We start from the raw sequence: 23968 nt of genomic DNA, 5'->3' as shown, positions 1-23968 counted from the left end.
ACCCACCACCGGAAACCAAAACAGATCCCAAGTCTGTGATAAGTGCCAGGCAGCTGGCCTTATCAAGTGAGAACAACAGTCCCATCGAGCTTCGGGCAGCAGAGGCCTTGAAACAAACACATCTGAGACTCTGGAGGGACAGGAAGGGATGATCTTAGGACTCCAACCCAGGGAGCGGATCGCTAAGGTGGAGGGCTTCATGCGACACCACCCTCACCCTGTCCAACCTCACTTCTGAGCCATGTTCTGTAGGCAATGAAATGACCCCTGCAGGAAGCCCTCCTTGATTGCAGCCTCCCTCAGACTGCCCAGCAGTGAAAGACAGAATGTTTGAATCCTGAATCTGCCACTTAGAGAATGACATTAGATAAGTGACTTGATCTCTGAGTTTCAGGTTCCCCGTGTGTAAAAGGAGACTAGTAACATTATGAGCTTGACGCTCTGCATGCTCAGTGATTCTTATGCCTCCAAGGCTTCCACAGCGATTCAGGAACAGGGTGGCCCAGACCTGGCCCTGCCATAGCTTCCTGTTGACTCCTACCACTGAGGAGATTGATTTTGACAAGAGTCTGCTTTTCACTAATTAAACCTGCAGCAAGAACAGATCAGAGTTAATTTCTCTGACCATGTCTTGAGATGCCCTCTCCCTGCAGGCTTGAGAGCTGCTGTCCCCAGGCAGACATAGACACTGGAAGCCATCCACACTTACCAGACCTAGACTGCAGGCTTGGGGAAGACACACCATGGGGTGTGTCTGGCCCTGCAACTTGCTTGAGGAAACAGACCTTCAGGTCCCTCGTTAAGCAAAAGCATTGCCTAAGAGAAGGAGTATGACACAAGGCGATGCTGCTAACAGTCAGACGCACCCCAAAGGGAACCAAGAGGCTGTGGAGGGTTTGCAGAGCCTGCTGTCCATTAGCCAGCTCACCTCAGTGAAGTTGATCTTCTCACCAGTAAACATGCGCTCCCGGGCGGCCTCCACACCCCTGGACTTAGCCTGAGAAGAGAAGACACTGAGACCTGGTCCCACCCACGACGGTCAAGAGTCCAAACCCCCAAGCAAAAGGCTTGGTGCAGATCCCCAGTGGGACTGAAGGATGGCTGCAGCCTGGCACCCTCCCCCACTGCCTGGGAAGGGTCTGCTCAGACATCTGGGCACTGGGTCCCCTGGGATGCCGGTCAGAACCTGAGCCGGGGCAGGGGCACAGAGGCAATGACTGAGATCCACTAAGAGAAGGAAGTAAAGATGCTCAGGAATCTGGGGGCGCCAGGAGCCCTGCTCGCCTGCCACATCATGGGTCACTGGTCAAGCCTTCCGAAGCAGAACATTACCACGTCCACCAGCATCTGCATCACAGTCTCCGTCACCAGGTTCTTGGAGTAGTCCACCAGAATATGCCCATGGTTGGTGTTGAGGTTCAAGCTGCAGAAAGATAGCAGAAGCTGCCCACCATCTGCTCCCTGACAAGATGCTTCCAGAAAAAACATCCTCCCCGTGCCAAATCCAAACAAGCTTCAGCTGGCCAGCACAGTGGTGTCTTCTGTCACCTGCCCGCCCACTCGGCTGACCTGCAGCAGGAGCAGCACAGTGCAAGCTGCAGACGCTGGGTGAGGGGCCCTTGCTCCCCTAAAACTGAGCTGGGGGATGGGAAGACAGAGTTGGGAGCGCTGCCACCGCCTTGGCCAGGGAGTGACCATTCTGGCCCAGGGCTCCTGAGACCCAACCTATTCAGGGAAGGCCCCGGAGAACAGGGCTGGCCATCAGGGACCTCAAATCTAGCGCCACAGATCTCCTCTGCCCAATACCTGCACCAACGGGTTGGCCATTCCCAACCCCCAAGATTTCCTCTTTTACCCCTGTTCACGGGTCTCCGGATCTAGCCTCCAGGGCAGGAATCACAGCCCCACCTCTCCAGCGTTTCACCACGACTCTCCGCAAATCCCACGGGCCTGTCCCACCCTGACCACACCCTGCGGATGGTCCATTCTAAGCCAGGATCGCATGAAGTGGGGAGCAGCCCTTCCGCGCCTGCTGCGTCAGCGAGGGCCCTTGCTCACAACCGCGGAAGGATGGGCTGCTTCAGCCGGCCGGGACTGCTGGGCGGGTAGGGGAGGAAAGAGAGATGTCCCCTGGAAGGGAAGCGGAGGAGGTGGGGAACTCTTCCAGACGAAGCTGCCGGGGCCCCGAGACCTCCAGCGAGCACCCGGAAACCTGCTTCAAGGAGGCGTCAAGGACGAAGTGCGGCCTGGGCCCAGGCCCGGATCCACGGCCGACCCCCCCCCCCCCACTCCCGCCGACTCAACCGGGGACCGCAGCCCCGCCCTCCGGGCCCTGGCCCTGTACCGCACGGCCCCGCGAGCCGCCTCCCGGTGCAGCACCTCCGCGCCCCCGTTCCCGTCCCGCGCACGCACCTGAAGCGGTTAAAGCGGTCCCTGTCTCCTTCGAAAAGGCGGCGCAAGTTGAGGTCAGAGCCGTGCTGCTCGTACCATGTCTTCAGTTTCTTGAACTGCGGGTTCTGGGTGAGCGCGGCCATGGCGTGAGTGGCTGGGAACACGGACCCGGGCGAGCGCCGATAAGGAAGCGTGGAGAGCAGCGCACGACAGGCGGAGAGACCCGGTGCGCAGCGAGCTTTATGGCGCAGGCGCCCGGCCCCGCCCCGCCCCTGGCCCCGCCCCGTCCCGCTCCTCCGTCAGCGCCTAGGGGCAACCAAGCCCACAGCCGAGGATCCGGGACCTCAGCTCTTCTCTCCTTGCTAACTGGCAGCCACTTGGACTGCTGCTACTCTGCCAGCCTTTGCCTGGAATTGATTGGGGAACAGAGGCCGAGCTCCTGCCTGCTTCATTAGTTCATTCGTTCATTCATTCATTCACTTAACACAACTCCCTCCAACACCTTCTGTGTTACAGGCAGCGTTCCAGGTGTTCGGGACGCTTAGGTGAAAAGTAAAATATATGGCTTATCAGATGCTGGTAAGTGCTACTGAGAAAAGGAAAACTGAAAAGGGTGCTGGAGATAGAAGATGCAATTCTGAATAGAATGGTCAAGGCAAAACTCACTAAGGAGGTGACATTTGAGCAAAAGCCTGAAGAAAGTGAGAAAGCAAGCCCCTTGGATATCTGGGGGAGAAGTGTTCAGGAAAAGGGAAGAGCAGCTGCAAAATTCCTGAGGAAAGCACGCTGATATTTTAGCAACAGCAAAAGGTGAGTGTGGCTAGAGCGGAGTGAATGAGGGGAGAGTGAAAGAGGAGGTCAGAGAGGGAAGGAAAGCAAGAAGTCATTGTGAGAACTTTGAGTTTTATTCCCACAGAGATGGGAAACCATTGAAAGGTTTAAACAAAGGGCGGGGGGGGGGGGCATCATCTGACATGTTTACCAAAGGATCAGACCAACAACTCAGTAGGCATGAAAGTAAGGACAACAGACAGGATGCTACGGTAAGAATGCAGACCAGGAATGAAGGTGTCAAGGTAGGAGGAGTTGGGCCTGGTGACCTATATATATTGAGTGAAGAATTAAGAGAAAGAAAAAGAACAGTCAATGATAACATCTGGTTTTTTACCCAAATTCCTGGAAAAATGGAATTGCCATTACATCTTGGAGAAATGCCAGTTTCAGGGGGAAGATCATTATCTTATTTTTGACAAGTTTTCAAAACCTATTAGAGATCTAAGTGGAGGTGTTTCGTTGGGTGTTCAAGTCTGGAGTACGAGGAGGGATGGTTTAGGCAAGAGGAAAAACTTGGGAGGCATGAGTGAATAGATAGCATTTGAAGTCATGAGCCTAGAGGAGAGTGTGGGTAAGACGAAGTAAATGTAGTCAGAGAGAAGAGGTCCAAGGACTGTGCACTCAAACTGAGCTTCTCCATCACCAAGTTCCCCCAGAAATGCCATCCATCCAGGAGTGTGCCCTGTCCTGCTGCAGTCCTAGGCTTAGATCTTCCTCTGACCTACCTCCCAGCACCATGCTGTCACTGCCACTTCTGGCCTTTCTCTCTCTGCCCAGAATTATTTGAGTTCCTAAAGATAAAGAAGGAAAAGAGAGGGGTCAGAAATTGAAGAGATCGTCACAGGACTTTGCAGGGAACAGCCCTGCCACATGGCCCTTATTTGTCCAGAGTTTTGGGTCATCTGTCAACTCTGAGGTTTAAATGGGCTTCCCATATCCAGCAGAACCCTGACAGTGCTGAACAGCATCTGTTCCACTTGTTTCTGAGAAACCCTCCAATCACAGAGTTCCCATCCAAGCAGCTATCTGCACAGAACAGCACTCTCAACCCTCAATCCTGTGTTTCAGAACAGAACTCCATCCAACAGGAAGGCCCGGTCTCAGTAGCTATTACCCATATCATCCACTTGCTCTATGATTCCTTTGACGACTCTCAACAGTAGGAGCCACTGCCTCCCTTTTTCTCAAGCAGGCTCTTTTCAGTGATCACAGCAGACGTCTGTTTATCTGTTGTCTTGATTCAAAGCCACTACCTCTCACCCTTGGGCTTCTTCCTCTGCCTCCTTGACTGAATCAGAGATGAACATATGACTTAAGCCAGAGATGAACACATGACCTAAGTAGTCAGAAGTGAAAGTTACTCAGTTGTGTCTGGCTGTCTGCAATTCTGTGTACTGTAGCCCGCCAGGCTCCTCTGTCCGTGGAATTCTCCAGGCAAGAATGCTGGAGTGGGTAGCCATTCCCTTCTCCAGGGGATCTTAACCCAGGGATTGAACCTGGGTCTCCCGCATTGCAGGCAGATTCTTTACCATCTGAGCCACCAGGGGAAGCCCAAGACAGCCAAACAGGGACCCAAAGCCAGTAGGAAAAACTCTAGTTTTTTTGTAGTGTTAGGCTGCCTGTCAGAAAGGACAGACCATGAAGAGAAGGACCTCCAGAGAGATGGCAGAGTGAACCGCTTCACCCAAGTTCCTGGGGCCAGGCCACCTCAGTATGCAGCTGCAGCACGAACCACTGATTTCCCCTCATCTTGACGTTGTTCTAAGCTAAGCTGTCATTTACAACTCCCAATCTTTCCAAAAATTTTATGGGTGTTCACCTGCCCCCTGCCACACTATCCTCCCCAATGTCCACTTCCATCCACCTGAAACCCACAGGAGCAGCTTAGGTCCTAAAGAGGAAGGAGGCAAGGCCTCCAATGATTACCTTTTAAAGGTTTCATCTTCTTTTTAATATTCTATAATGTACACCTCCAGCAGTTTGGCCTCTGTGATTCCCAGCAGCTTCAATTATTCCAGATTTCCCACCTATTCTCAGATCTCCCCGTAATATTTTAACATTGTACGTTGAAATTCCAGTTATGTGGATTTTCTATATTAGCAGGAAAGTATGGTTACTTTCCTACTCTGGCTAGTTTACTGCATGCAGAGCTCTGTGCTAAATTCTCTGCCACATAACTCTCATAGCACCCCATGAGGGATATCCCATTATCCTCTCCACGTAACAGACAAACTAAAAAAACTGAAAATAGCCATTCTGCTAAACTAAGAAGAGAATCAGTTCAAGGTTGCCCCAGTCTTGAACCCTGTTCTTAATCACAACCCTGCCCTGGCCCTGCCCTGGGCCACTTCCGGACTCTTCAGCCTTAGGAAAAGGGTACACGGAACAAGGAGAAGCAGGCAATTCTTTCAGGCCCTCTCCATCACGCCTCCCCCCGCCCCTTCTATTTGAACATCAATTAAGCCTGTAAATCTGATTGACAGGGTAGAATTTTACAAGTGGAAATGGCCAAGAATGACATTTCCAAAGGCAAGGACAGCAGCATAGGCAGAGGCAGAGAGGTAGAATACAACCACTGGATCAACACTGCTCCCCCTGGACTGGATCTGAGCATCTAAGTAAGGCAGTAGGGAGATTCTTACCAGGAAAGGTGCAGTGTGTGTGTGTGTGTGTGTGTGTGTGTTGGGGGGGGGGGGCGGGGGCAACGATCAGACACTGGGGTGTGGAGGTAGCCTCTCTAATCAAACCTTGGGGAGTGGAGTGAAGTCTGCAGTTTGGAAAAATATTAAGGTAATTTTATATTTATATTGATAAAGTGGCTTCCCTCATAACTCAGTCGGCAAAGAATCTGCCTGCAATGCAGGAGACCTGGGTTTGATTCCTGGGTCGGGAAGATCCCCCGGAGAAGGAAATGGCAACCCACTCCAGTATTCTTGCCTGCAGAATCCCATGGACGGAAAAGCCTGGTGGACTACAGCCCACGGGGTAAGAGTTGGACACGACTTAGTGACTAAACCATATATAGATAAAAGTTAAACCTGTTTTCTACCACCATCCCCACAATCGGCTCCACATGCTAAGCCAAGCCCTGTCTGCAAACCGCACAGTATCGGTGTTCAGAAGTGGCTCTCTCAGAGGGTTCTATGCATCCAGACCTGGGGCTGACAACCACCATCAAAAGAAAACCTGGCTCTCAAAGTTCAATAGACCGCTCCAGTGCCAGGCACTTTCAAGTGCCCTCGGCAAAATGTTATGAACCGAGAGAGAGGGGTGGATTGAAGGGTGGACCTAAGTCAGGCCTCAATTCAGGGCCGTTGGACAGGAGTCAGGCAGGGCATGGAGACCAGGACAAGGGCAAAGGGAGGTTCCGGGACAGGGTAGCAGCAGTTCTGGGGCTCGAGTGTGAAGGAGGTCGGGTGTGGGGCGATACACGCCGATGGATTTTCGCGAGCTGCTCCGAGGCGGCGTACCCACCGAGGATGCTGAGTCACGGTGACCGAGAAAGGGTGAGGAGTCGCAGTTCTCCAGAACTCCGCGAATCCCCCTGACACCCGCCACACCCTCCAGAGGGGCGGTGCGCACGCGTCTAAGCACGGGGAAGGCGGGACCAGCACAGGGAAGGCGGGACCACCGCAGGTAGTGAGCGGGCGGGGGTGCGCACGCGTCTGCGTGTGGGCTCGCACGTCCGAGGGAGCACGTGTGCGCATGTCTCCGCGCTCAGACAGCCGCCGGCCCCTGACCGGCGAACTTGCAGACGCCTCTGCCCGCACGTCTGGGATGGACATGTGCGCGAAAGTGCGCAGACTCCGGGTCGGGGCAGACTGCGCGTGCGCAGGCTAAGAGACACCCGGATGGCTGAATTAGTGCCCCCAGGAGGCTCGGGGCTCGTGTTCCGTGCACGCGGTGCTTGCCTGCTCAGCTGACTTCAGTCGCTTTGGGATGTCGCCAGATTTTCCTGGTGAATCCAGTTGTTTTTTAAAAAAATTTCCCCTCCGCACATGGCCGTGGGTTTTCACCCTAAGAGTAAACTCTGTACTTGGTAAAGAGCTAAACACCCCTTCCTTGCGGCTCTAGTACAAACCCTGGTCATTGCGTATTCTTTTAGCCCGATGTGAAAACCGATTCAAGTCTTAATTCTGTGTTTTGGTTTTGTATTAGAATTTGCCTCTGGCCTTAGCGGCACCTCATTTCATCTGTATTATCTGGAGTTGCTTCGCGGTGTTCTGCACTCTGCACTTGTGGCCATGAACAAGACTTACTCCTTGCTCTACTGAAGCTTTGATTCTGGCGAGAGGGACATGTGCAAAGACACGTTATAGCGGAGTACTAAACAAGGCCGGGTAGAGGCTGAGCTCTGGCCGCACAGAACTGATGGAAAGGCCCAGGCACGTGGGCACCGTCGGTAGGCTTCCTCGAGGTAGCAGGGGTGTCCAGGAGACCTTAGGCCTGAGAAGGAAAGGCAGGAGATGGGGAGGACCAGGTTGATGGCAGTGGAGATGTAAGAACTTTGTGGAATTGAAATATGCTTGCAGAAGCACTTGTGCTGTGCTGTGCTGTGCTGTGCTTTGTCGCTCAGTCGTGTCCGACTCTTTGTGACCCTACAGACTGTAGCCCTCCAGGCTCTTCTGTCCATGGGATTCTCCAGGCAAGAACACTGGAGTGGGTTGCCACGCCCTCCTCCAGGGGAATCTGCCCTATCCAGGAATTGAACCGGGGTCTCCTGCATTGCAGGCAGATTCTTTACTGTCTAAGCCACCAGGGAAGCCCGAGAATACTGGAGTGGATAGCATGTCCCTTTCCAGGGGAATTTCCTGACCCAGGAATCGAACTGGAGTCTCCTGCATTGCAGGCGAATTCTTTACCAGCTGAACTACCAGGGAAGACCACAGTAGCGCTTGTAGCACTTCCTAATTAAGTGAAAGAGGAGAGTAAAGAAGATCAAAAATGTCTTCTAGGATTTCTGCCTGAGCTTTGAGTGCTTGAATATGTATCTCTTACCGAGAACGGGAAAGAGGGAATTGTCTTCCCTCAAAGACTGAGTTTATGGACCGCTGCTGCTGCGAAGTCACTTCAGTCGTGTCCGACTCTGCAACCCCATAGACGGCAGCCCACCAGGCTCCCCAGTCCCTGGGATTCTCGAAGCAAGAACACTGGAATGGGTTGCCATTGCCTTCTCCAATGCATGAAAGTGAAGTGGCTTAGTCATGTCCGACTCTTACCGACCCCATGGACTGCAGCCTACCAGGCTCCCCCGCCCATGGGATTCTCCAGGCAAGTGTTCTGGAGTGGGGTGCCATTGCCTTCTCTGGAGTTTATAGGCAGAGACTTCATTTTCTATGCAGCCTGGCTCCTATCCTAGCAAGGAGCGTGACGATAGTAAATGTTGAAATGAACGTGACACTCGGGAAACAATCCTTCCTCCTCACCTAGGCCCACATACAGCCCCCCTCACAGACAAGCAGAGGCCTGGGCCCAGTCAGCCAGCCCCTGTGGATCCTAAGGCCATCTGTTTGTGTTACTTCCAAGAGCCTAGCCCCAGAGGTTCCTCAGACTCCCAGGCACATGTGGTTGAGACCCTTACAGTCACTTGTCCACACACGTCTTTTTGGGAATCAAGGAGCTGACCTTTGGCAGGATTTATTTCTTGGATCCGCATCAGGAAGCAGATCACGAGAGGGGTCGCACGGTGGGCCGTCCTTTCCCAGCAACATGGCTGGGATGCAGAGTTTCAGCTACATTCCCAGAGCTGGATGCCCACTCTCCCAGGAACCCCAGATGGAAAAGGAGGGTCACCAGACTCATAAGGACCTGCCTGTGTGTCCTCCTCCATTTCTCAGCTGAGCCAAAGCCCCCAGGGACCTTCTTGAGGCCCTGGTGAACATCTGTCTGCTTCCATCCCCACCCATTCAGGATGGAGCTGGGTTTACAGGACTCCTGTCTCCACCACTGTTGTCAATTAGAATTCAGTGAACAGGACCATGTGTGTGGGTGTGTGCTAAGTCACTTCAGTTGTGTCTGACTCTTTGCAACCCTCTGTAGACCTACAGGCTCCTCTGTCTATGGGATTCTCCAGGCAAGAATATGGGCTTCCCAGGTGGTGCTAGTGATGAAGAACCCACCTGCCAATGCAGCAGATGGAAGAGACTCGGATTCAATCCCTGGGTCAGGAAGATCCCCTGGAGGAGGGCACAGCAACCCCATTCCAATATTCTTGCCTGGAGAACAGCACTGGGTACTAATGTTAAATAGGAACACATATGAATAAAATGTGTTTACAATTTATAAAATGTTTACATTTTATGTTATAAATGTTTAACATTTATAAAATGTTCTGGCTAGCAATGGCACCCCACTCCAGTACTCTTGCCTGGAAAATCCCATGGACAGAGGAACCTGGCAGGCTGCAGTCCATGGGGTCGCTAGGAGTCAGACAGGATTCAGTGACTTCACTTGCACTTTTCACTTTCATGCATTGGAGAAGGAAATGGCAACCCACTCCAGTGTTCTTGCCTAGAGAATCCCAGGAACGGGGAGCCTGGTGGGCTGCCGTCTATGGGGTCGCACAGAGTCGGACATGACTGAAGCGACTTAGCAGCAGCATTTTAATAGGAACTTTCAGTGTCTTCCTTAGCAATATTCATACAACATGGCTGTTACTAAGTAACCTTGTCTTGAGGTGTATTTAATGTCCCCATGCTCAGCTTCTGGGAGTCTCAGCAGAAAGAAGCCAGAGTGGTACTTGTACTGGTAGGTTATATATTTATACTCATTCACTCCATTTTCTTGAGTGCATGGGAAAAGTTTCAATCAAATGCTGTCTTGCTGTAAGTGAAAATGAGTTGCAACTCCCCTGTAACTCCCCCTCCTTCTGTGGCTCCCACTGTACAATCTCTCCTTCTCCACAGCAGGATGGCACCATCCAGTGCACCTGGTCCTTCTTGTACCTATGAGGGAGGGTCTGCTACATGGCGGGTGTCTGGTGGAGTTAGGGGAGACCTCATCTGCCTCTTGGAAAGGCTGGCTGGGCAGCTCACAAGTGCCCACACTTGGTGGAATGTGTGTGTTGGCAGACCACAACCCAAGGAGAGTCTGCATTCTTCAGGTGGCATCCTTCACCACAATAGTGGCTCTGGCCACACACAGGCCCTTTCAGCTTTGGCCTCAGGGAAGCCAACAGAAGAGATGTGGTAGGTTGTCCCACTTTCTGTACGCCAGCACCCCCAACCCCAGCTTATCCTAATACCCCCAGAGGTATTACCCTTGCAAGGGCTCAGAATCAGAGGACAGGCTGACCTAAAAACCTATTCGTGTGCAGCTTTTCAAAGTAATGAATCAGACAGGGCTTCTGACATGATCATCTGCTGCAGTTCATTTTAGACAGAGATCCAAAAATTATTAAAGGTATATTTTAATAAAGCCAATAGTTATTTTACTTATAGGAGCTTTAAAAGTAAGATACAAAATGTAGAGTTCCAGTTTGGAAGCATTGTAACTAGTCACACGAGCAAGGCAGCCACGCCTGGCCACACAAAGGACACACATACTCACACACGCACACACATGTGTTTGGCGAGACCCCTCTGCCAAGCGCAGCACCTGGAATTACCAGTGTTCAAAGCAAGGCGGTGCTGAGAACACAGCACCCACAAGGAGACTACACAAACAGCTTCACACAGTCTCACAGCCCATGGAGACGCAATTACAAAATGCCTTCCTTAATCGAGAAAAACAGACTGGAAAGTGACAGTTAGCAATGTTGATGTCACCTGCACTGGAGCATAAAGGACTGACCTCTGTCCAGGGTGAGGTCTTTGGGGAGGCACTATTAAAACAAGGGTACTTCAGTATAATAGAACTCGAAACACGGGGTACTGGAGACACATCACTGAAGGAGAGAAGAAAACTATCTTACAAGGAAACAGCCACAGATAACAACAGACGTAGTGCACACACAGTGACAGCCAACACGGACAAGAGCCACCAGGGTCGGTGCAGAGCACGTGCCTGAAAAGTCTATGTACAAAACAGTTCTCTGTAAACATGGTGAGGTGAATGTTCAGAACCCACGGTGAGAGGATCATGACTACAGGCAGCATTGACATCCCCACTCAGCACAAAAGACAACACCCGAGGCCTGGAGACAGCCTGGCACCACAGTACTAAAGGTTCAGATGGCTGGGCTCAGACACCCTAAGGGTCCTCTATAATTAGTGTGTCTACATACATATATATATATATATTCTTTTTGGTATTTTTAAATATAAATTTACTTATATTCATAGAAAAATGAGAACATAACTGTGTTATTACAATCTCTGCTGGAAAAGCTTATATGGAGTTAGAAAGAATAAACCATTTATTAGTAGTTAACATATATTAAAATGGTTTAATGATTTAAGAAAATATAAAAAAAAATATTAATACTGTCAAACTTTCATACCAGAAAATATTATGGATTTTTCTCAATTAGATTTTTTCAAAGATGAAATATGAAAAATTTAAATAAGTTTTATATAAAGAACTTCTGTAACCTCAATTAATATACAGTGGGATAGGTCTAGTCTATATAGATATATTTATTATTTCTCAATTTAAGCACCATTCAATTCTTCTGGATCCATTCTGGCTGGAAAAATATCCCTAAATCCACAGGATGTTATCTATTTAACAGCACATGTTAACTGAAAATGAGGTGGTTTATTTTTTTCTTTAAAGAAAAACTTTTAAATTAATTCCTATCTACATCTTAATTGGTTTGTCTTGAGCCAGCTCACAATGTTACTGCAATTTCAAGTGTCTCTTTGCAGCCCCCCTGACCACAACCCCACGCTCGGAAACCTTATTGAAGCCTCTGGCCGTGTGTGGAAAGATATGAGGGCAGAAGGTGTAGCTTTATCCCGCACACGGACAGCAGCCAGCAGGCTCCTCTCCACGCACCATCAGGGCTATGATCCTGCTTTTGTAAATCCGGTAAAGGTCACACCCCTTGGGTGCTGCTGAGGGTGGCGAGGGGCTGTCCATCTACAGAAAACCCAGGTGACTGCTTCTCATCACAAATATGCTATCCTTTGCCCAGTTCATAGAAGCTTAAATATAGTGTTGAAAAACCTCCAGCCACTCTATTTGTTATCTTAAAATATTCAATGCATTTGAGGCAGGAGATACTTTAACTAAAAACCTATATGAAAAATAGCTATAAAATACAGTGATTGGTGTGGTCATCACTCAACGTGTTAAGGAGGGAAAGAGAAGGTTTCAGAAGAATGGTCAGTTTTGCTCTCAGCCTTCAGCCCCAACGCCTTCCCAACACACGCAGTGGGGTCTACAAACTTGAGAGCTGTGTTTCTCAAAGTGTGGCCAGTGGCCCACCTACATCAGAATCACCAGAGGTGCTTATTAAACTCGAACATCCCCCAGCATCTCCCTGAGGAGAGTCAGAAAACGCTATCTTCATCTGGCCCTCCAGGTGTCTGATGCCTCCAGAGTTTTGAGAAGCCAGGCCTTAAAGGCTTGGAGCTGCCAACCACCTCCATCCCCAGGGATCCCTGCCTGGGACAGGGGTGCACTGGTCCTCTGGGGGGCTGTTGCCAGCCAGTCAGCCCTGGGCTGGGGCCCCTGGCCCCAAAAGCTCTGGGCGGGTGGGCAGGCGGGCCTGGGGTCAGTACTGGGGCAAGTAGGCTGGTCTGCGCTCAGCCTTCCCAGGGAAGGCCTTGAAGCCCTTGGGGGCTGCCTTGTGTGCTGGTGGGGGCGGGGGCTGCGGCGGGGTCTGCACGTAGGCGAAGGAGGCGGCGGCACTGCAGTCACTGGTGGCAGCCCACACCGGGGACTGCAGCATCTGCATGGTGTCGCTCCACTGGCTGCCGGGGCTGGCGACTGCATAGAGTGGTGCGCTTGGGCCAGGCAGGGTGCTGGGCAGCGGGGAAGGGTGCTGCCAGGGGGCTTTGGGCGGCCACGTTTTGGTTTTGTTATCCTGAGAGACAGAAGAGGGCATTTTAGTGGCATTTCTGGCAACTGATCCTCCTTTCCCACCTCCCCCAGTCTCTAGTCCTTATTCCCACTGAGGAAACGGCGCGAGCCCCAGCCCTCCCCACAGTCCTGGAGCAGCACCGTCCAGCGGAGCGTGCGACCACAGATGTGCTCTGTCCATGCCACCCAGTACGGCAGCTGCTCACCACACATGGACGGTGCAACTAAGGAACTCAATCTTTACATTGAAGTAATTTCAACTTAAGTAGCCACATAGGCTAATGGCCATCATTCTGGACAGCACAGCCCCAGAACTTCCTCTGCACGTGGCTCGAGTCTGCTGAGATGGCTGATCATTTAGACAAAAACCATAGAAGAGAGTTGTTCACCACAAAGAATCCCCCACCCAACTCTTAAAACTTAAGGGTTTGGAACCTTGCCCATGGTATCCATGAAGCCAGCCCTCTGTGGCCAGAGCAGGGCCCACATACCTGGTTCACGTCCTCCACTGCGGTGAGAAGAGGTGGCGAGGGCAGCGCGCTGGTCTCCTGCTCACCACTGCTGTGCTTCCTGAAAGAACCCAGAACTCAGGCCGTGGCTGCCTGCCACCCGGCTTCCCTCCAGGGCACACCTAGCTGCTTGGTATGGGTGTCTCTAGGCACTGGTTCTGGGTGGGGAGGCCTTGGGCCCGCTGTGTGCAGGAGGCAAAGGTGGGTCACCATGGTGTGGTACCCTTCTGGAGGCCGTGACAGGGCTGGGCTGGGGGTGGGGGGCGGCGGGCATGAGGACTGGCATTGCTGCTTCAGCTGCTGAGTCCGCCAGCTCCAGCCTTTTGTTAAGTTAGTCAACAGATACAGACTGACTGTTTACCATGCACTGGAGACAGATGACTTTTAAAAAAAAAAAAAACAGCTGTTACTTTTACCACTAACGTGAAAAAAAATTAAATAGAAGGAAAAAAGCAGATGTAGCAGGCAGCCAGCCAGGTAAATCAGTCTACCAGCGTTCCAGTACGCAGCAGCGGCCTTTGCTGAGGTGGTGACTAGCTGGACCTCTAGTCAGCCTCTCTAATTTCCAGTCTGCATTTCTCAAGGCTCAGTCCCACTCCTGCAGTCCTCCACATCAGGGTCCATGACACCCACTGTTTCACACAGACGTTCAGGCCAAAACCCTGCATCTCACCCTTGATTCTTCTCTCTCCCACACCCCACTGCCACTTCCTCTATCATTTTGTTCAGCTTTCTGCTCATCAGAAGCCTCCCTGACTCTCATTTGGAACACAGGAAATCCACCTGTCCCCTGCATTCTCTGCCCTCATACCCTGCTTTATTTTTCTTTATAGAACCTAATCCAAACCAACATACTGGATTTTTGTATCAGCCTTTCTTCAGTAGAGTATCAGTTTCATGAAGAAGAGGACTTTGATTTGTTGCTGCTCTATCACCAGTGCCTGGTACATGACAGGAGCTACTGAATAAAGGAAGGTGTCCCTCCCCCACCCAAATTCATATGTGAAAGCCCCATCTCCCAGTACCTCAGAGTGTGACTGCATTTAGAGATAAGTTGTTTAAACAACTAAGTTAAAATGAAGTCATTAGGGTGGGTTCCAATCCAACAGGACTGCTGTCCTTATAAGAAAAGAAAATCAGGATAGAGAGGTACACAGAGAGAACCATGTAAGACACGGGAAAGAGGGCCAGCTGCAAGGCAAGGAGGCAGGCCTCAGAGGAGAGCAACCTTGCTGACACCTTGATCTCAGGCTTCTGGCCTCCAGAACTAGGAGAAAAATCCCTGCTGTTAAATACTTCTCTAGTCTGTTGTTCTTTGATATGATAGCCCTAGTAAACAAACACAGTGTTTGTGATAATTAAATGAGGAAATGTACGTGAATGCCAAGCCCAGGGCCGGGCATGAGAATGCGCCCCAGCCTGGATCAGCAATCACTGCCAACATCACAGTGGCTCCTCTGTGTATCCTAGTCTGCGTGACGCAGGTGCCCTTCCATCTTCATCTACCTGCTCCCCACTCTTATCCGACAGACCCTGGTCCTATCACACGTGGGCATGACTTCTGACGCCTAGGCGACACTATGTGCTTTCTATTCCTGCTCATGTCCTTTCGACCAGGCAGGCCTCTGCTTCCTCACACCCACAACAGTCTCTCCATTTCTTTCTAAACAAATTCTTCTTTCAGGGTCCGTTTTCATTTTTGTGACTACTTTTGAAAACATAATGCCTTTGGTGGCTCAGATGGTAGAGAATCTGCCTGCAATGCAGGAGAACTGGGTTTGATCCCTGGGGCAGGAAGATCCCCTGGAGAAGGGAATGTCAACCCACTCCAGTATTCTCGCCTGGAGAATTCCATGGACAGAGGAGCCTAAAGAGCTTCAGTCCATGGGAGTTGCAAAGAATTAGACACAACTGACCAACTAACACTTACACTTGAAAACTTTAGCTCCAAATATACTCTCTAACTTTTTTTCAACTTTGAAATACCATTGAGAGGTTATTTTTATCCAGTTCCACCTTTGATGAAGAAACTGAGGGTAAGAGAGGGCCAGGCCCATGTCTGGGGTTGCAAAGCCTGTTGGTGAGTTGATCAGAACTTGGCTGTCCTGGCCCTACTCCTCCCACGGAAAGGCCTGTCCCCTGTAAGATGCAGACCAGCCTCAGCAGACCCAGAGCAGCAGACCCTGCTCTCCGTAATACTCCCTAGCCTGTCATACGGGTGTTTTGGGCTACCATGAGTATGAGACTGTTCTCCCAGTAAAAACTCAGCCCAACTTTATATCACCACCCAAGCTTCAGCAAGACAGTACTGGAAAAGGTCCTCTCCCTCTCTCAATGTGGGTACCTGGAAACAATGGGGCTACTGAGCTTTGTAGAGGACTAAGCTGTGGATCACATCCATGCACCCCTCTGTTCTTTGGTTTAAATATTTCATCATACCTTCTCTGCTTGACAGCAGCAACAAGGTCAGGCCCTGAAAACATGGAGAACAAGCTGTCCCCGTTGGCAGAGGATGTCTCATCACTTGAGCTGGCTGAGTCTCCCTGAGCCCCCGCCCAGCCGCTGTGCAGGCCATCCCTGAAAGCCAAAGAGAGAAACTGGTCCCAGGCGTCAGGCACCAAGCCTGGACCCCAGCTAGACAGCCTGAGGTCAGGCCCACACCCACCCCCACCCCAGCCCTAAGGGAACAGTCTTTTCCCTGCTCTTATCTCACAACCCAATAGTGGTCCCTTGTCTCTCTCCTTCCTTTAAAAATGCCTCAGAAGCTGTGGTGTATATATGCAATTCATGTTTGAGCAAACAAAAAGCTGAGATGGTCTTTAGCTATGTGGAGTTATTAATCAGGGAGCAATAAGAGGTGTTAAAAGAAGAAAATTCACTCCCCCAAAGGTCTTTATGATGAAAATCCACAGTTCTCTCAATACATCAGAATCTGAACTGTACACCTTTGCTTTTTTTTTTTGTAGGCTATAAGGATCACATTCCATAAATGACACAGGTTTCATCACCACGCTCATTTCAGCTAAAGACTGTTGAACATGCAATTATGTCCCAAACACCACCAAATAAGATCTCTGTCCAGGGCAGAAGAGCCTGTCTCAGAAATCATCAATTCATACCAATGGTGTATGTACAGGGACACCACATGCCACTTGGCATCCTAGTCAGTCACGGAACTCTGACCCCTAAGATCTGACCATGTGCCATTCTCACGTGGGGGCCTAGAAATGAATGGCCTGTTAAGAGTATATACCAAGGTCCCCTGCAGAACACCCAGACCCCAAACTCAGCTTCCCGCCCACACACCCAGCACTCACCCTTCTGCAAAGAACTCTGGGAAAGGCCAGGTCCGATGGGCATCATCCATGGGTGGCCAGTGGCCTCGGGGGTTGCCTGGGCGGCGACCATGTTGGACTTGCCGTTTCTGCTGCATTGCTTGGCTCACTCCTGCCACATAGCGTGCAAACTCGGGATCTGAACCCACTGTGTTAAGACAGAGTAATAAACAGGGTTGGGGGCCAAACTGGCCTCTTGTTTCATTCCCTACCATCTGAGGGTGTCCTGTTGACAAACACAGTGATGAGTGGTGAGGGGCTGCCAGGCGTGCGGCCCAGAGTGGGCTGTAGAATTTGCTCAGAAGCCTACTGTGGTGAGATGGGGCTTTCAGCACACAGGTCTAAAGATGGGGAATGGTGTGTGCATAGGGACTGTGAGAAGGGGTTTGCCTAGAGCAGGGCAAGCTGAATGTGCACAAAGAGAATAAAAAGGTCTGCTTTAGCCAATATGAAAGACAAATAATGCTGCTGCTGCTGCTGCTGCTGCTGCTGCTGCTAAGTCGCTTCAGTCGTGTCCGACTCTGTGCGACCCCAGAGACGGCAGCCCACCAGGCTCCCCCGTCCCTGGGATTCTCCAGGCAAGAACACTGGAGTGGGTTGCCATTTCCTTCTCCAATGCATGAAAGTGAAAAGTGAAAGTGAAGTCGCTCAGTCGCGTCCGACTCCTAGCGATCCCATGGACTGCAGCCGACCAGGCTCCTCTATCCATGGGATTTTCCAGGCAAAAATACTGGGCAAATACTAGTTACTTTAAAAATTTCCAATGTCTGGAGCTACATACTTAACAACTAAGAGGATCAGATGATGACTTCAACTAAGAGATAACCTGCAAGTTATCAAAGCATTAGGGTCAGCCAGATAGAGAATACCCGGTCTTCCCCTTTGGGCTCAAGTCTGACCCAATATTCTCCTGGATACTGAAGGCAGACCTGCTAATTCAGCCTGAAGATCATAAGAGTGATAGTGAGTAAGGTGAAATTTAAGTATGAAGAAGTGGATGGAAACATATTGGACAGAACTGAGTAAGGATGTGCAGGCCAGTACCAGTGGAAGAAAAACAGCACAGGAGACATTTAGAGAAAGTCAAACAAAAAGACACAGTAGGAAAATGTCTGTAGGTCACAAACTGAATATGACTCATGAGTGAATACTTTCTAGCTTCAAGGTGGGAAAGATACCAGGGCTCAATCCTTAGAGTGCTCTCTCTGGGAGCCACCATGTGTGCACTGCACGAAGATGGCCACAAGAGGGCGCGCAGGGACTGCGTGCGCCTGTGCAGAGGTGGCACTCAGTTCTAGCTGACCCTGCCTGAAAGGGTGCCTTCTGGAATTCATCCTTCCAGAATGTCCTTATCTTGCAAAAACAGCCACGCAGACCTTATGCTGATGGGGTGGCATCTGCAGGAAGCTACATGAAGGACTTGAAGTTAAGAAAGGGATATACAGAAGGAAAAGCTAGTAGGATTCCTAGGTTAACGACATACAGGCTGTTTGGGCCCCAGTAGAGACTAAAGATGATGAAGTTATGCCAAACACCATTAATACTCTGGATTTAATTATAGGACTGTCAAAAAATGTACACACTGTTTCTCAGCGATTGAAAAAATGTACCACAGCAGCCCCCACTGGTGGTGGCCAGAGGAGCTTGCTCTTCCATAGCAGCATGGAACCATTAGACCTTCCCCAAGGTAGGGGCCCCACATCCACCCACACAAGGGGAGCAAGAACAAAAGAGCACACGCAGCAGTATGAAGAATTCCGAGAAGACATAAAAAAAAATTTCTTTCCTTTAATTTTAGATAATGCTGGGTTCACTTGGTCGGAAATCTCTTGTGGCAGTTATTTTTCACTTCCATTTGCTAAATTAGAGTAAAAAATAATCAATTTGTATATATTTATCTTGTATCTTGTATGCAGCATGTGGGGTCTAGCTCCCTGACCAGGGATCAAACCTGCAACCCTTGCATTGGGAGCTCAGAGTCTTAGCCACTGGATCACCAGGGAAGAAGTCCCAAGAGATGTGCTTTTTTAAACTCTTTTCTAACGCATATTATACCACTTATTTCCTTTGTTTTTGTCTTGCTACATTTGCCAGAAAGTTCAAGACAAAGTCACATGGTATTGGTAGTATCATTTGCCACACTGTTTGGGTCTTGATTTAACTGGAATGACTTTGTTTCACTGTACAAAGTGTTACTTGTTACTGGCTACTGGTAGATAATCTTTTCCATATTCAAGACATTTCCTTCTATTCATGTTTTGAGTTTACTTAAGAACTGCTGGTGTCTTTTACCAAATGTCTTGATGGCATCTTCTGCTGTATGAATTTTTCTCATTTACTGGGTGAAATAACAGATTATTGTACAGGAGCTGAGTTCCTTAGACTGAACTATCTTATACTACTGAAGTGAACCAGATATAACTCCTTTGATATACTGCTACATATTCTTGCATCTATCTACATTCATAAAAAGTTACATTTTTACAGTAAAATCATGTTGGCTTCATAACTCCCTTTCCAATCTCTTTTCCTGGAATAGACTGGGTAGGTTTTCCACTACTTGGTGCAATTCTGATCACATATGTTTTGTTAGAAAAGATTCTCTTTTCCATTCAGTTTTCTAGTATGGTGTCATCACATCATATGTGATAATGTCTTAAAGTAGTTTTTTTTTTTTTTAATGGTTTATTTATTTATTTGGTCTTTGTTGCCGTGCAGGTTTTTCTCTAGTTGTGACAAGTGAGGGCTACCCTCTAGCCGTGATGCACAGTTTCTCATTTCGGTGGCTTCTCTTGATGCAGAGCACGGGTTCTACAGTGCACAGGCTCAGTAGTTGAGGCTCCCAGGCTCTGGAGCACAGGCTCAGTAGTTGTGGCACACAGGCTTAGTTGCTCCGTGGCACATGGGATCTTCCCAGATCAGGGATTGAACCTGTGTCGCCTGCACTGGCAGGTGGATTCTTTACCACTGAACCACCAGGGAAACCCTTAAAGTTCTTTTAATCTCTCCTATGCTGCTGCTAAGTCACTTCAGTCGTGTCCGACTCTGTGCGACCCCATAGACAGCAGCCCACCAGGCTCCCCCATCCCTGGGATTCTCCAGGCAAGAACACTGGAGTGGGCTGCCATTTCCTTCTCCAATGCAGGAAAGTGAAAAGTGAAAGTGAAGTCGCTCAGTCGTGTCTGACTCCTAGCGACCCCAAGGACTGCAGCCTACCAGGCTCCTCCGTCCATGGGATTTACCAGGCAAGGGTACTGGAGTGGGGTGCTACTGCCTTCTCCGAATCTCTCCTCTATCTGTAGCTACCTTTCTCTTTCCTAATCTTGTTTTTCTTTGCTCTGCCTTAATCAGGATTACAATAAATTGGCTTCTCTATTTTACTGGTTTTCTAAAGACCCATCTTTTAGATTTATAAGGTTTACTATATTTTTCTTTCAAATTTATTTAGCTTTAGCTTTTATCCTTTTTTGAAATTGAAGTATAGCTAATTTACAATATCATTTTAGTTTCAGGTGTAGAACAACTTTTATATGTAACTCCTCCTCCTAGTTTATTTTTGTTTTGTTTCTAAATTCTTTTTCTAATTTCCTGAGATAACTCTGGGGAACTTTCACACTGTGTAGGCCAGGAAAAGCCAAATTCTATGAAGGTAGGAGGGTGCTTTACCACCTTTAATGGCTTCTAGACTTTAAGCAAAAGAGAATCACAGAACAGAATATGTAATTAGGAAAAAAGAAGCCCACGAAGGGCCATTTTGGCTGCCCTGAATGGGAGGGCTCAGATTGGAGCCCTCTTGACTAATGGGACTTTGAGTCATTCGGCTTCTCTTAGCCTCAATTCTGTCGTCTACAAAATAAGAAAATAGTTCCACTTACCTTCTCAGACTCATTCTAACTACTGCTTCCTCCCTTTGCTGGAGCTGCCCCATACTTGCCATCAGACAGTGAGAAAGGGTCTTTAAAGGGGATTAAGTCACTGCCTCCCACACGGAAGGCCATGACAGGCCCTATAAAGTCCTTGGTGATACTATTTAAGTTAAAACCCCAAGGTGGGGAGGGGGCTCACATACCTGCAGGATCAAAAGGCAGAATCTCTCCCAACATCCCAAAGACTCCATCGCTTTGGTCACGGTTTGGCCAGGTGTTATTTCTAGGTCCCTGTGCTTTTTGTCCCAAAACCTCCGACATCACATCATCCAAACAGCTGCTCACCAGACCCAAGCTGTACAAGTCAGAACTGAGATCAGATATGCCAGGCCACTGGCCAAGGGGAGACAGACCAGCTCCGACAGGTTGCGCTGGCTGCTGGGATGAGCCGGGTACCCATTTCCCAGGGGCCCGGGGCTGGGGCGGGGGCTGCTGTGGTCCGACAGGTTGCAGCAGGTGTTGGTAGTACTGGACCTGGGGCTGCTGTTGCTTTGGGGACTGCTGCTGAGGTGCCAGGCCCGGCTGGGGTGTCAGAGGTGTGTGCGCCCCAGCCTGGGGTGGCCGCGATGGTGGGGGCACTGGCAGTGACGGCTGCTGTGGCTGCATGGCTCCTGCCTTCTGCTCAGTCACCATGGCTGTGGCAGCAGAGTTACGCCGTGTCACCAGCGGGGAGCCCTGGTGTGACTGGCCCATGTTAAAGCCCGAGAGAAAATCGATCACCTCCTGCATTTCCTGATCGGTTGGCAAATTCATACCCTTCTCGTCCTTGCCATCATCCCCTTGCAGGAAGTTGTCACGCCTCTCCAGGAGAAAACCATTGGCCATGTGATTACTGGAATTCTGAGCTGACTGTGAAGGGTCTGCAGTCCTAGGGAAATTGCCAATGTTCAAAATGCTTTGTAGCCTTGAATCCATATTAGTGGGCATTTTGGCCTTCTCTTCTGAACACCCGGCTATGAAGATGTTTTTGGAAGGGGTATTTGGAATGGAATAACTCGTGTTGCTGCTCGAGCTGGGACACGAAGCTTTCTTGGTGAACCGGGAGGTCAGCTTGGAGAATGTCTTTTGCAGGCCACCTGAAGACTTGTTCCCATTCCCAGAAGGCAAGTCAGCCTGATTTCCAAAATCACAGATCTCCCTCTGAAGCTGGATCTGTATGCAGGGTAAAGCTTGTTCCCTATTGAAAGAGAAATTAAAAATAAAAAAAAAGAAAAGTATACAAATTGGACAATAAAATGGGATTGCTTTGGTGTTCAAGAAAGACTTTAAGAATAAAAAGACCTCTTTGTTTGGAATTGGGTTCATTTATTTCATAAACACCCAAAAGTTTTAAGAGTACGTAATTTAAGCACTATCTATATTTATTATAAAACATCTACCATATCCAACTGAGCAACTAACACTTTCACTTTCACCATGTCTAACACAGGGCCATGAAAACTACATTAGGATTCTGGCATGAGGATTTTTGAGTGAAATCCTCTGACTGCAACGCAGGAGAGCAAAGCACACCTCATCTAGCGTGGGAGATGCATTTGGCAGAGGTCGGCTGTGTGCCTGGATGACAGGGGAGCCTGGCAGATCCAGCAGAGGGTCAAGAGACTAATCCACACAGCAGAGAGGGGTGAGTGGGCAGGTCCCAGGGACACTAGGCAGCCCAGCTTGTCTCTGAAGGTAATTCACAGACAGTGCCAAGAACAGAGGGTTGTTACTTCCAAAGTTTCCTGCATACTTTTTTCCAGTACTGAAAGAAAGTCCTAGAGATGGAAAGGGCATGGGATGGGAGCTGGGCAGGTGATGGCTGCAGTGACCCTGGTTAAGTCACCTTGCTGTTCTGCGCCTCTGTGTGCTCAGGAATGAAGACATGCAGAGGGCCTGTGGCTAAATGTTCAAGGTCTCTACCAGTTCTAAAGTTTATTCACAAATAGATAATCTTGCAACTGTCAGTACTTTCAGATATAAATAAATTTCATGCAAGATGTAAGTAAATTTTCTAAACACCTTTCTGCTCTGAGTTCATAGGGAGAATGTGAGCTTGGTTAAAATGCTCTTGATGGACTTAACTCTGAAATGATACAACAAATGAAGGCAAAAGTGTTCACAAACTGGGGAGTCTGGGTAAATAAAGGGCAATTCTCTGTTCTCTTCCTGCAACTTTTATATAAGTTTGAAAGTATTCCCAAATAACAAGTTGCCCCAAAGTTCCCCTTCATGCCTTATTTACTCACATACTATGAGTGACATGAGCTCACATGACCCTGTAAGTGGTCACACTGCTCCTCGGCAGGGACACCCACCTCCCTGCCCTCCAGCGGGTGAGGTCCAGCACCGCAGTGTAGAGCACGTCCACCAGGCCCAGCGTCTTCTCGGGATCTAGGCTTCTCTGCAGCAGGGACATGGTAGCCGGGTCTTCTTTCAGGCACCTAGGCACCAAACAAGTTGCGTGAGTCTAGGCTGCCCTTCTCCACAACAGGGTTCCAATTTTCAAGCAGGCCTTATACAAAAGGTCACAACTTTTGGCACCAAAGAAAAATTTAGTAATCATAAGAATATTTAGAGGATGACAGGGCTAACACTGGGACTTGATGCTCTGCAATAGGAGGGGGAAGAAATACAACAGGGCCTGGCGTCTCGGCAGATTTCTAACTGTCTAGAATCTGTTTAGCAGGAAGAGAAGAGTTCAGTGCGGGGGCTGCCTTCCAGGTGTCCTAACGCCCTTTCACTGTCCCACACCAGCTTCAGCCCTGACTTTCCTCCACACAGCAAGAGAGTGAGCCTCCTCTAGCACAAATCTGAACACACCACTCCCCTGTGCAAAACCCTCCAGTGGCATCCTATTGTGGCTGAAATAAAATGCAAACCCCTCACCTCAGCCCTCCAGACTCTGTGACCTGGGCCTCCTGCCTCTCTGGACACAGTCCTCTTCACTGTTTCCTCTATTTACAGTGTCCCAACTACGAGGCTTCTCATACGCCCTGAGTATGTTGGATCTGCTCACATCTCAGGA

The 23968-nt window shown here is 49.6% G+C and overlaps 2 protein-coding genes and 1 long non-coding RNA gene across 8 annotated transcripts in view; 1 reads left to right on the top strand and 2 right to left on the bottom strand.

Moving 5' to 3' along the window:
- GPI (glucose-6-phosphate isomerase) overlaps nucleotides 1–2606 on the bottom strand; it is a 28307-nt gene extending 25701 nt beyond the window's left edge. Inside the window, exons 1-3 of the mRNA XM_086351784.1 lie at nucleotides 2413–2606; nucleotides 1333–1423; nucleotides 929–997 (exon numbers count right to left, since the gene is read on the bottom strand). Coding sequence (XP_086207910.1) covers nucleotides 929–997; nucleotides 1333–1423; nucleotides 2413–2534 — 282 coding nt within the window. The 5' untranslated portion in view covers nucleotides 2535–2606. The remainder of the gene's footprint in view (nucleotides 1–928; nucleotides 998–1332; nucleotides 1424–2412) is intronic.
- Nucleotides 2607–2685: 79 nt separating this feature from the next.
- LOC147353608 (uncharacterized) lies at nucleotides 2686–15062 on the top strand. 2 transcript variants are annotated; one of them, XR_015145761.1, is made up of 3 exons: nucleotides 2696–3201; nucleotides 6042–6210; nucleotides 13264–14157. It is a non-coding gene; the product is annotated as an uncharacterized LOC147353608 (long non-coding RNA). The 2 variants fall into 2 exon arrangements; XR_015145762.1 differs by lacking the exon at nucleotides 6042–6210 and having other exon boundaries at nucleotides 2686–3201; nucleotides 13264–15062.
- GARRE1 (granule associated Rac and RHOG effector 1) overlaps nucleotides 10616–23968 on the bottom strand; it is an 85389-nt gene continuing 72036 nt past the window's right edge. For 4 of the 5 annotated variants that reach the window (XM_086351777.1, XM_086351778.1, XM_086351780.1 and 1 more), the window contains 6 exons: nucleotides 23259–23384; nucleotides 21105–22138; nucleotides 17018–17183; nucleotides 16140–16277; nucleotides 13683–13761; nucleotides 10616–13195 (listed from right to left, as the gene is read on the bottom strand). In XM_086351777.1, the coding sequence (XP_086207903.1) occupies nucleotides 12884–13195; nucleotides 13683–13761; nucleotides 16140–16277; nucleotides 17018–17183; nucleotides 21105–22138; nucleotides 23259–23384 (1855 nt within the window). In that variant the 3' untranslated portion in view covers nucleotides 10616–12883. Of the gene's footprint in view, nucleotides 13196–13682; nucleotides 13762–16139; nucleotides 16278–17017; nucleotides 17184–21104; nucleotides 22139–23189; nucleotides 23385–23968 lie in introns of all 5 variants that reach the window. The other variant, XM_086351782.1, reaches the window with a different exon arrangement.

Source organism: Bos grunniens, chromosome 18 (genome assembly GCF_055505025.1).
Source record: "Bos grunniens cultivar Pamir isolate PY7600 chromosome 18, Bosgru_T2T1.0, whole genome shotgun sequence".
Lineage (NCBI taxonomy): Eukaryota > Metazoa > Chordata > Mammalia > Artiodactyla > Bovidae > Bos > Bos grunniens.
This window is presented reverse-complemented; position numbering and strand designations above follow the sequence as displayed.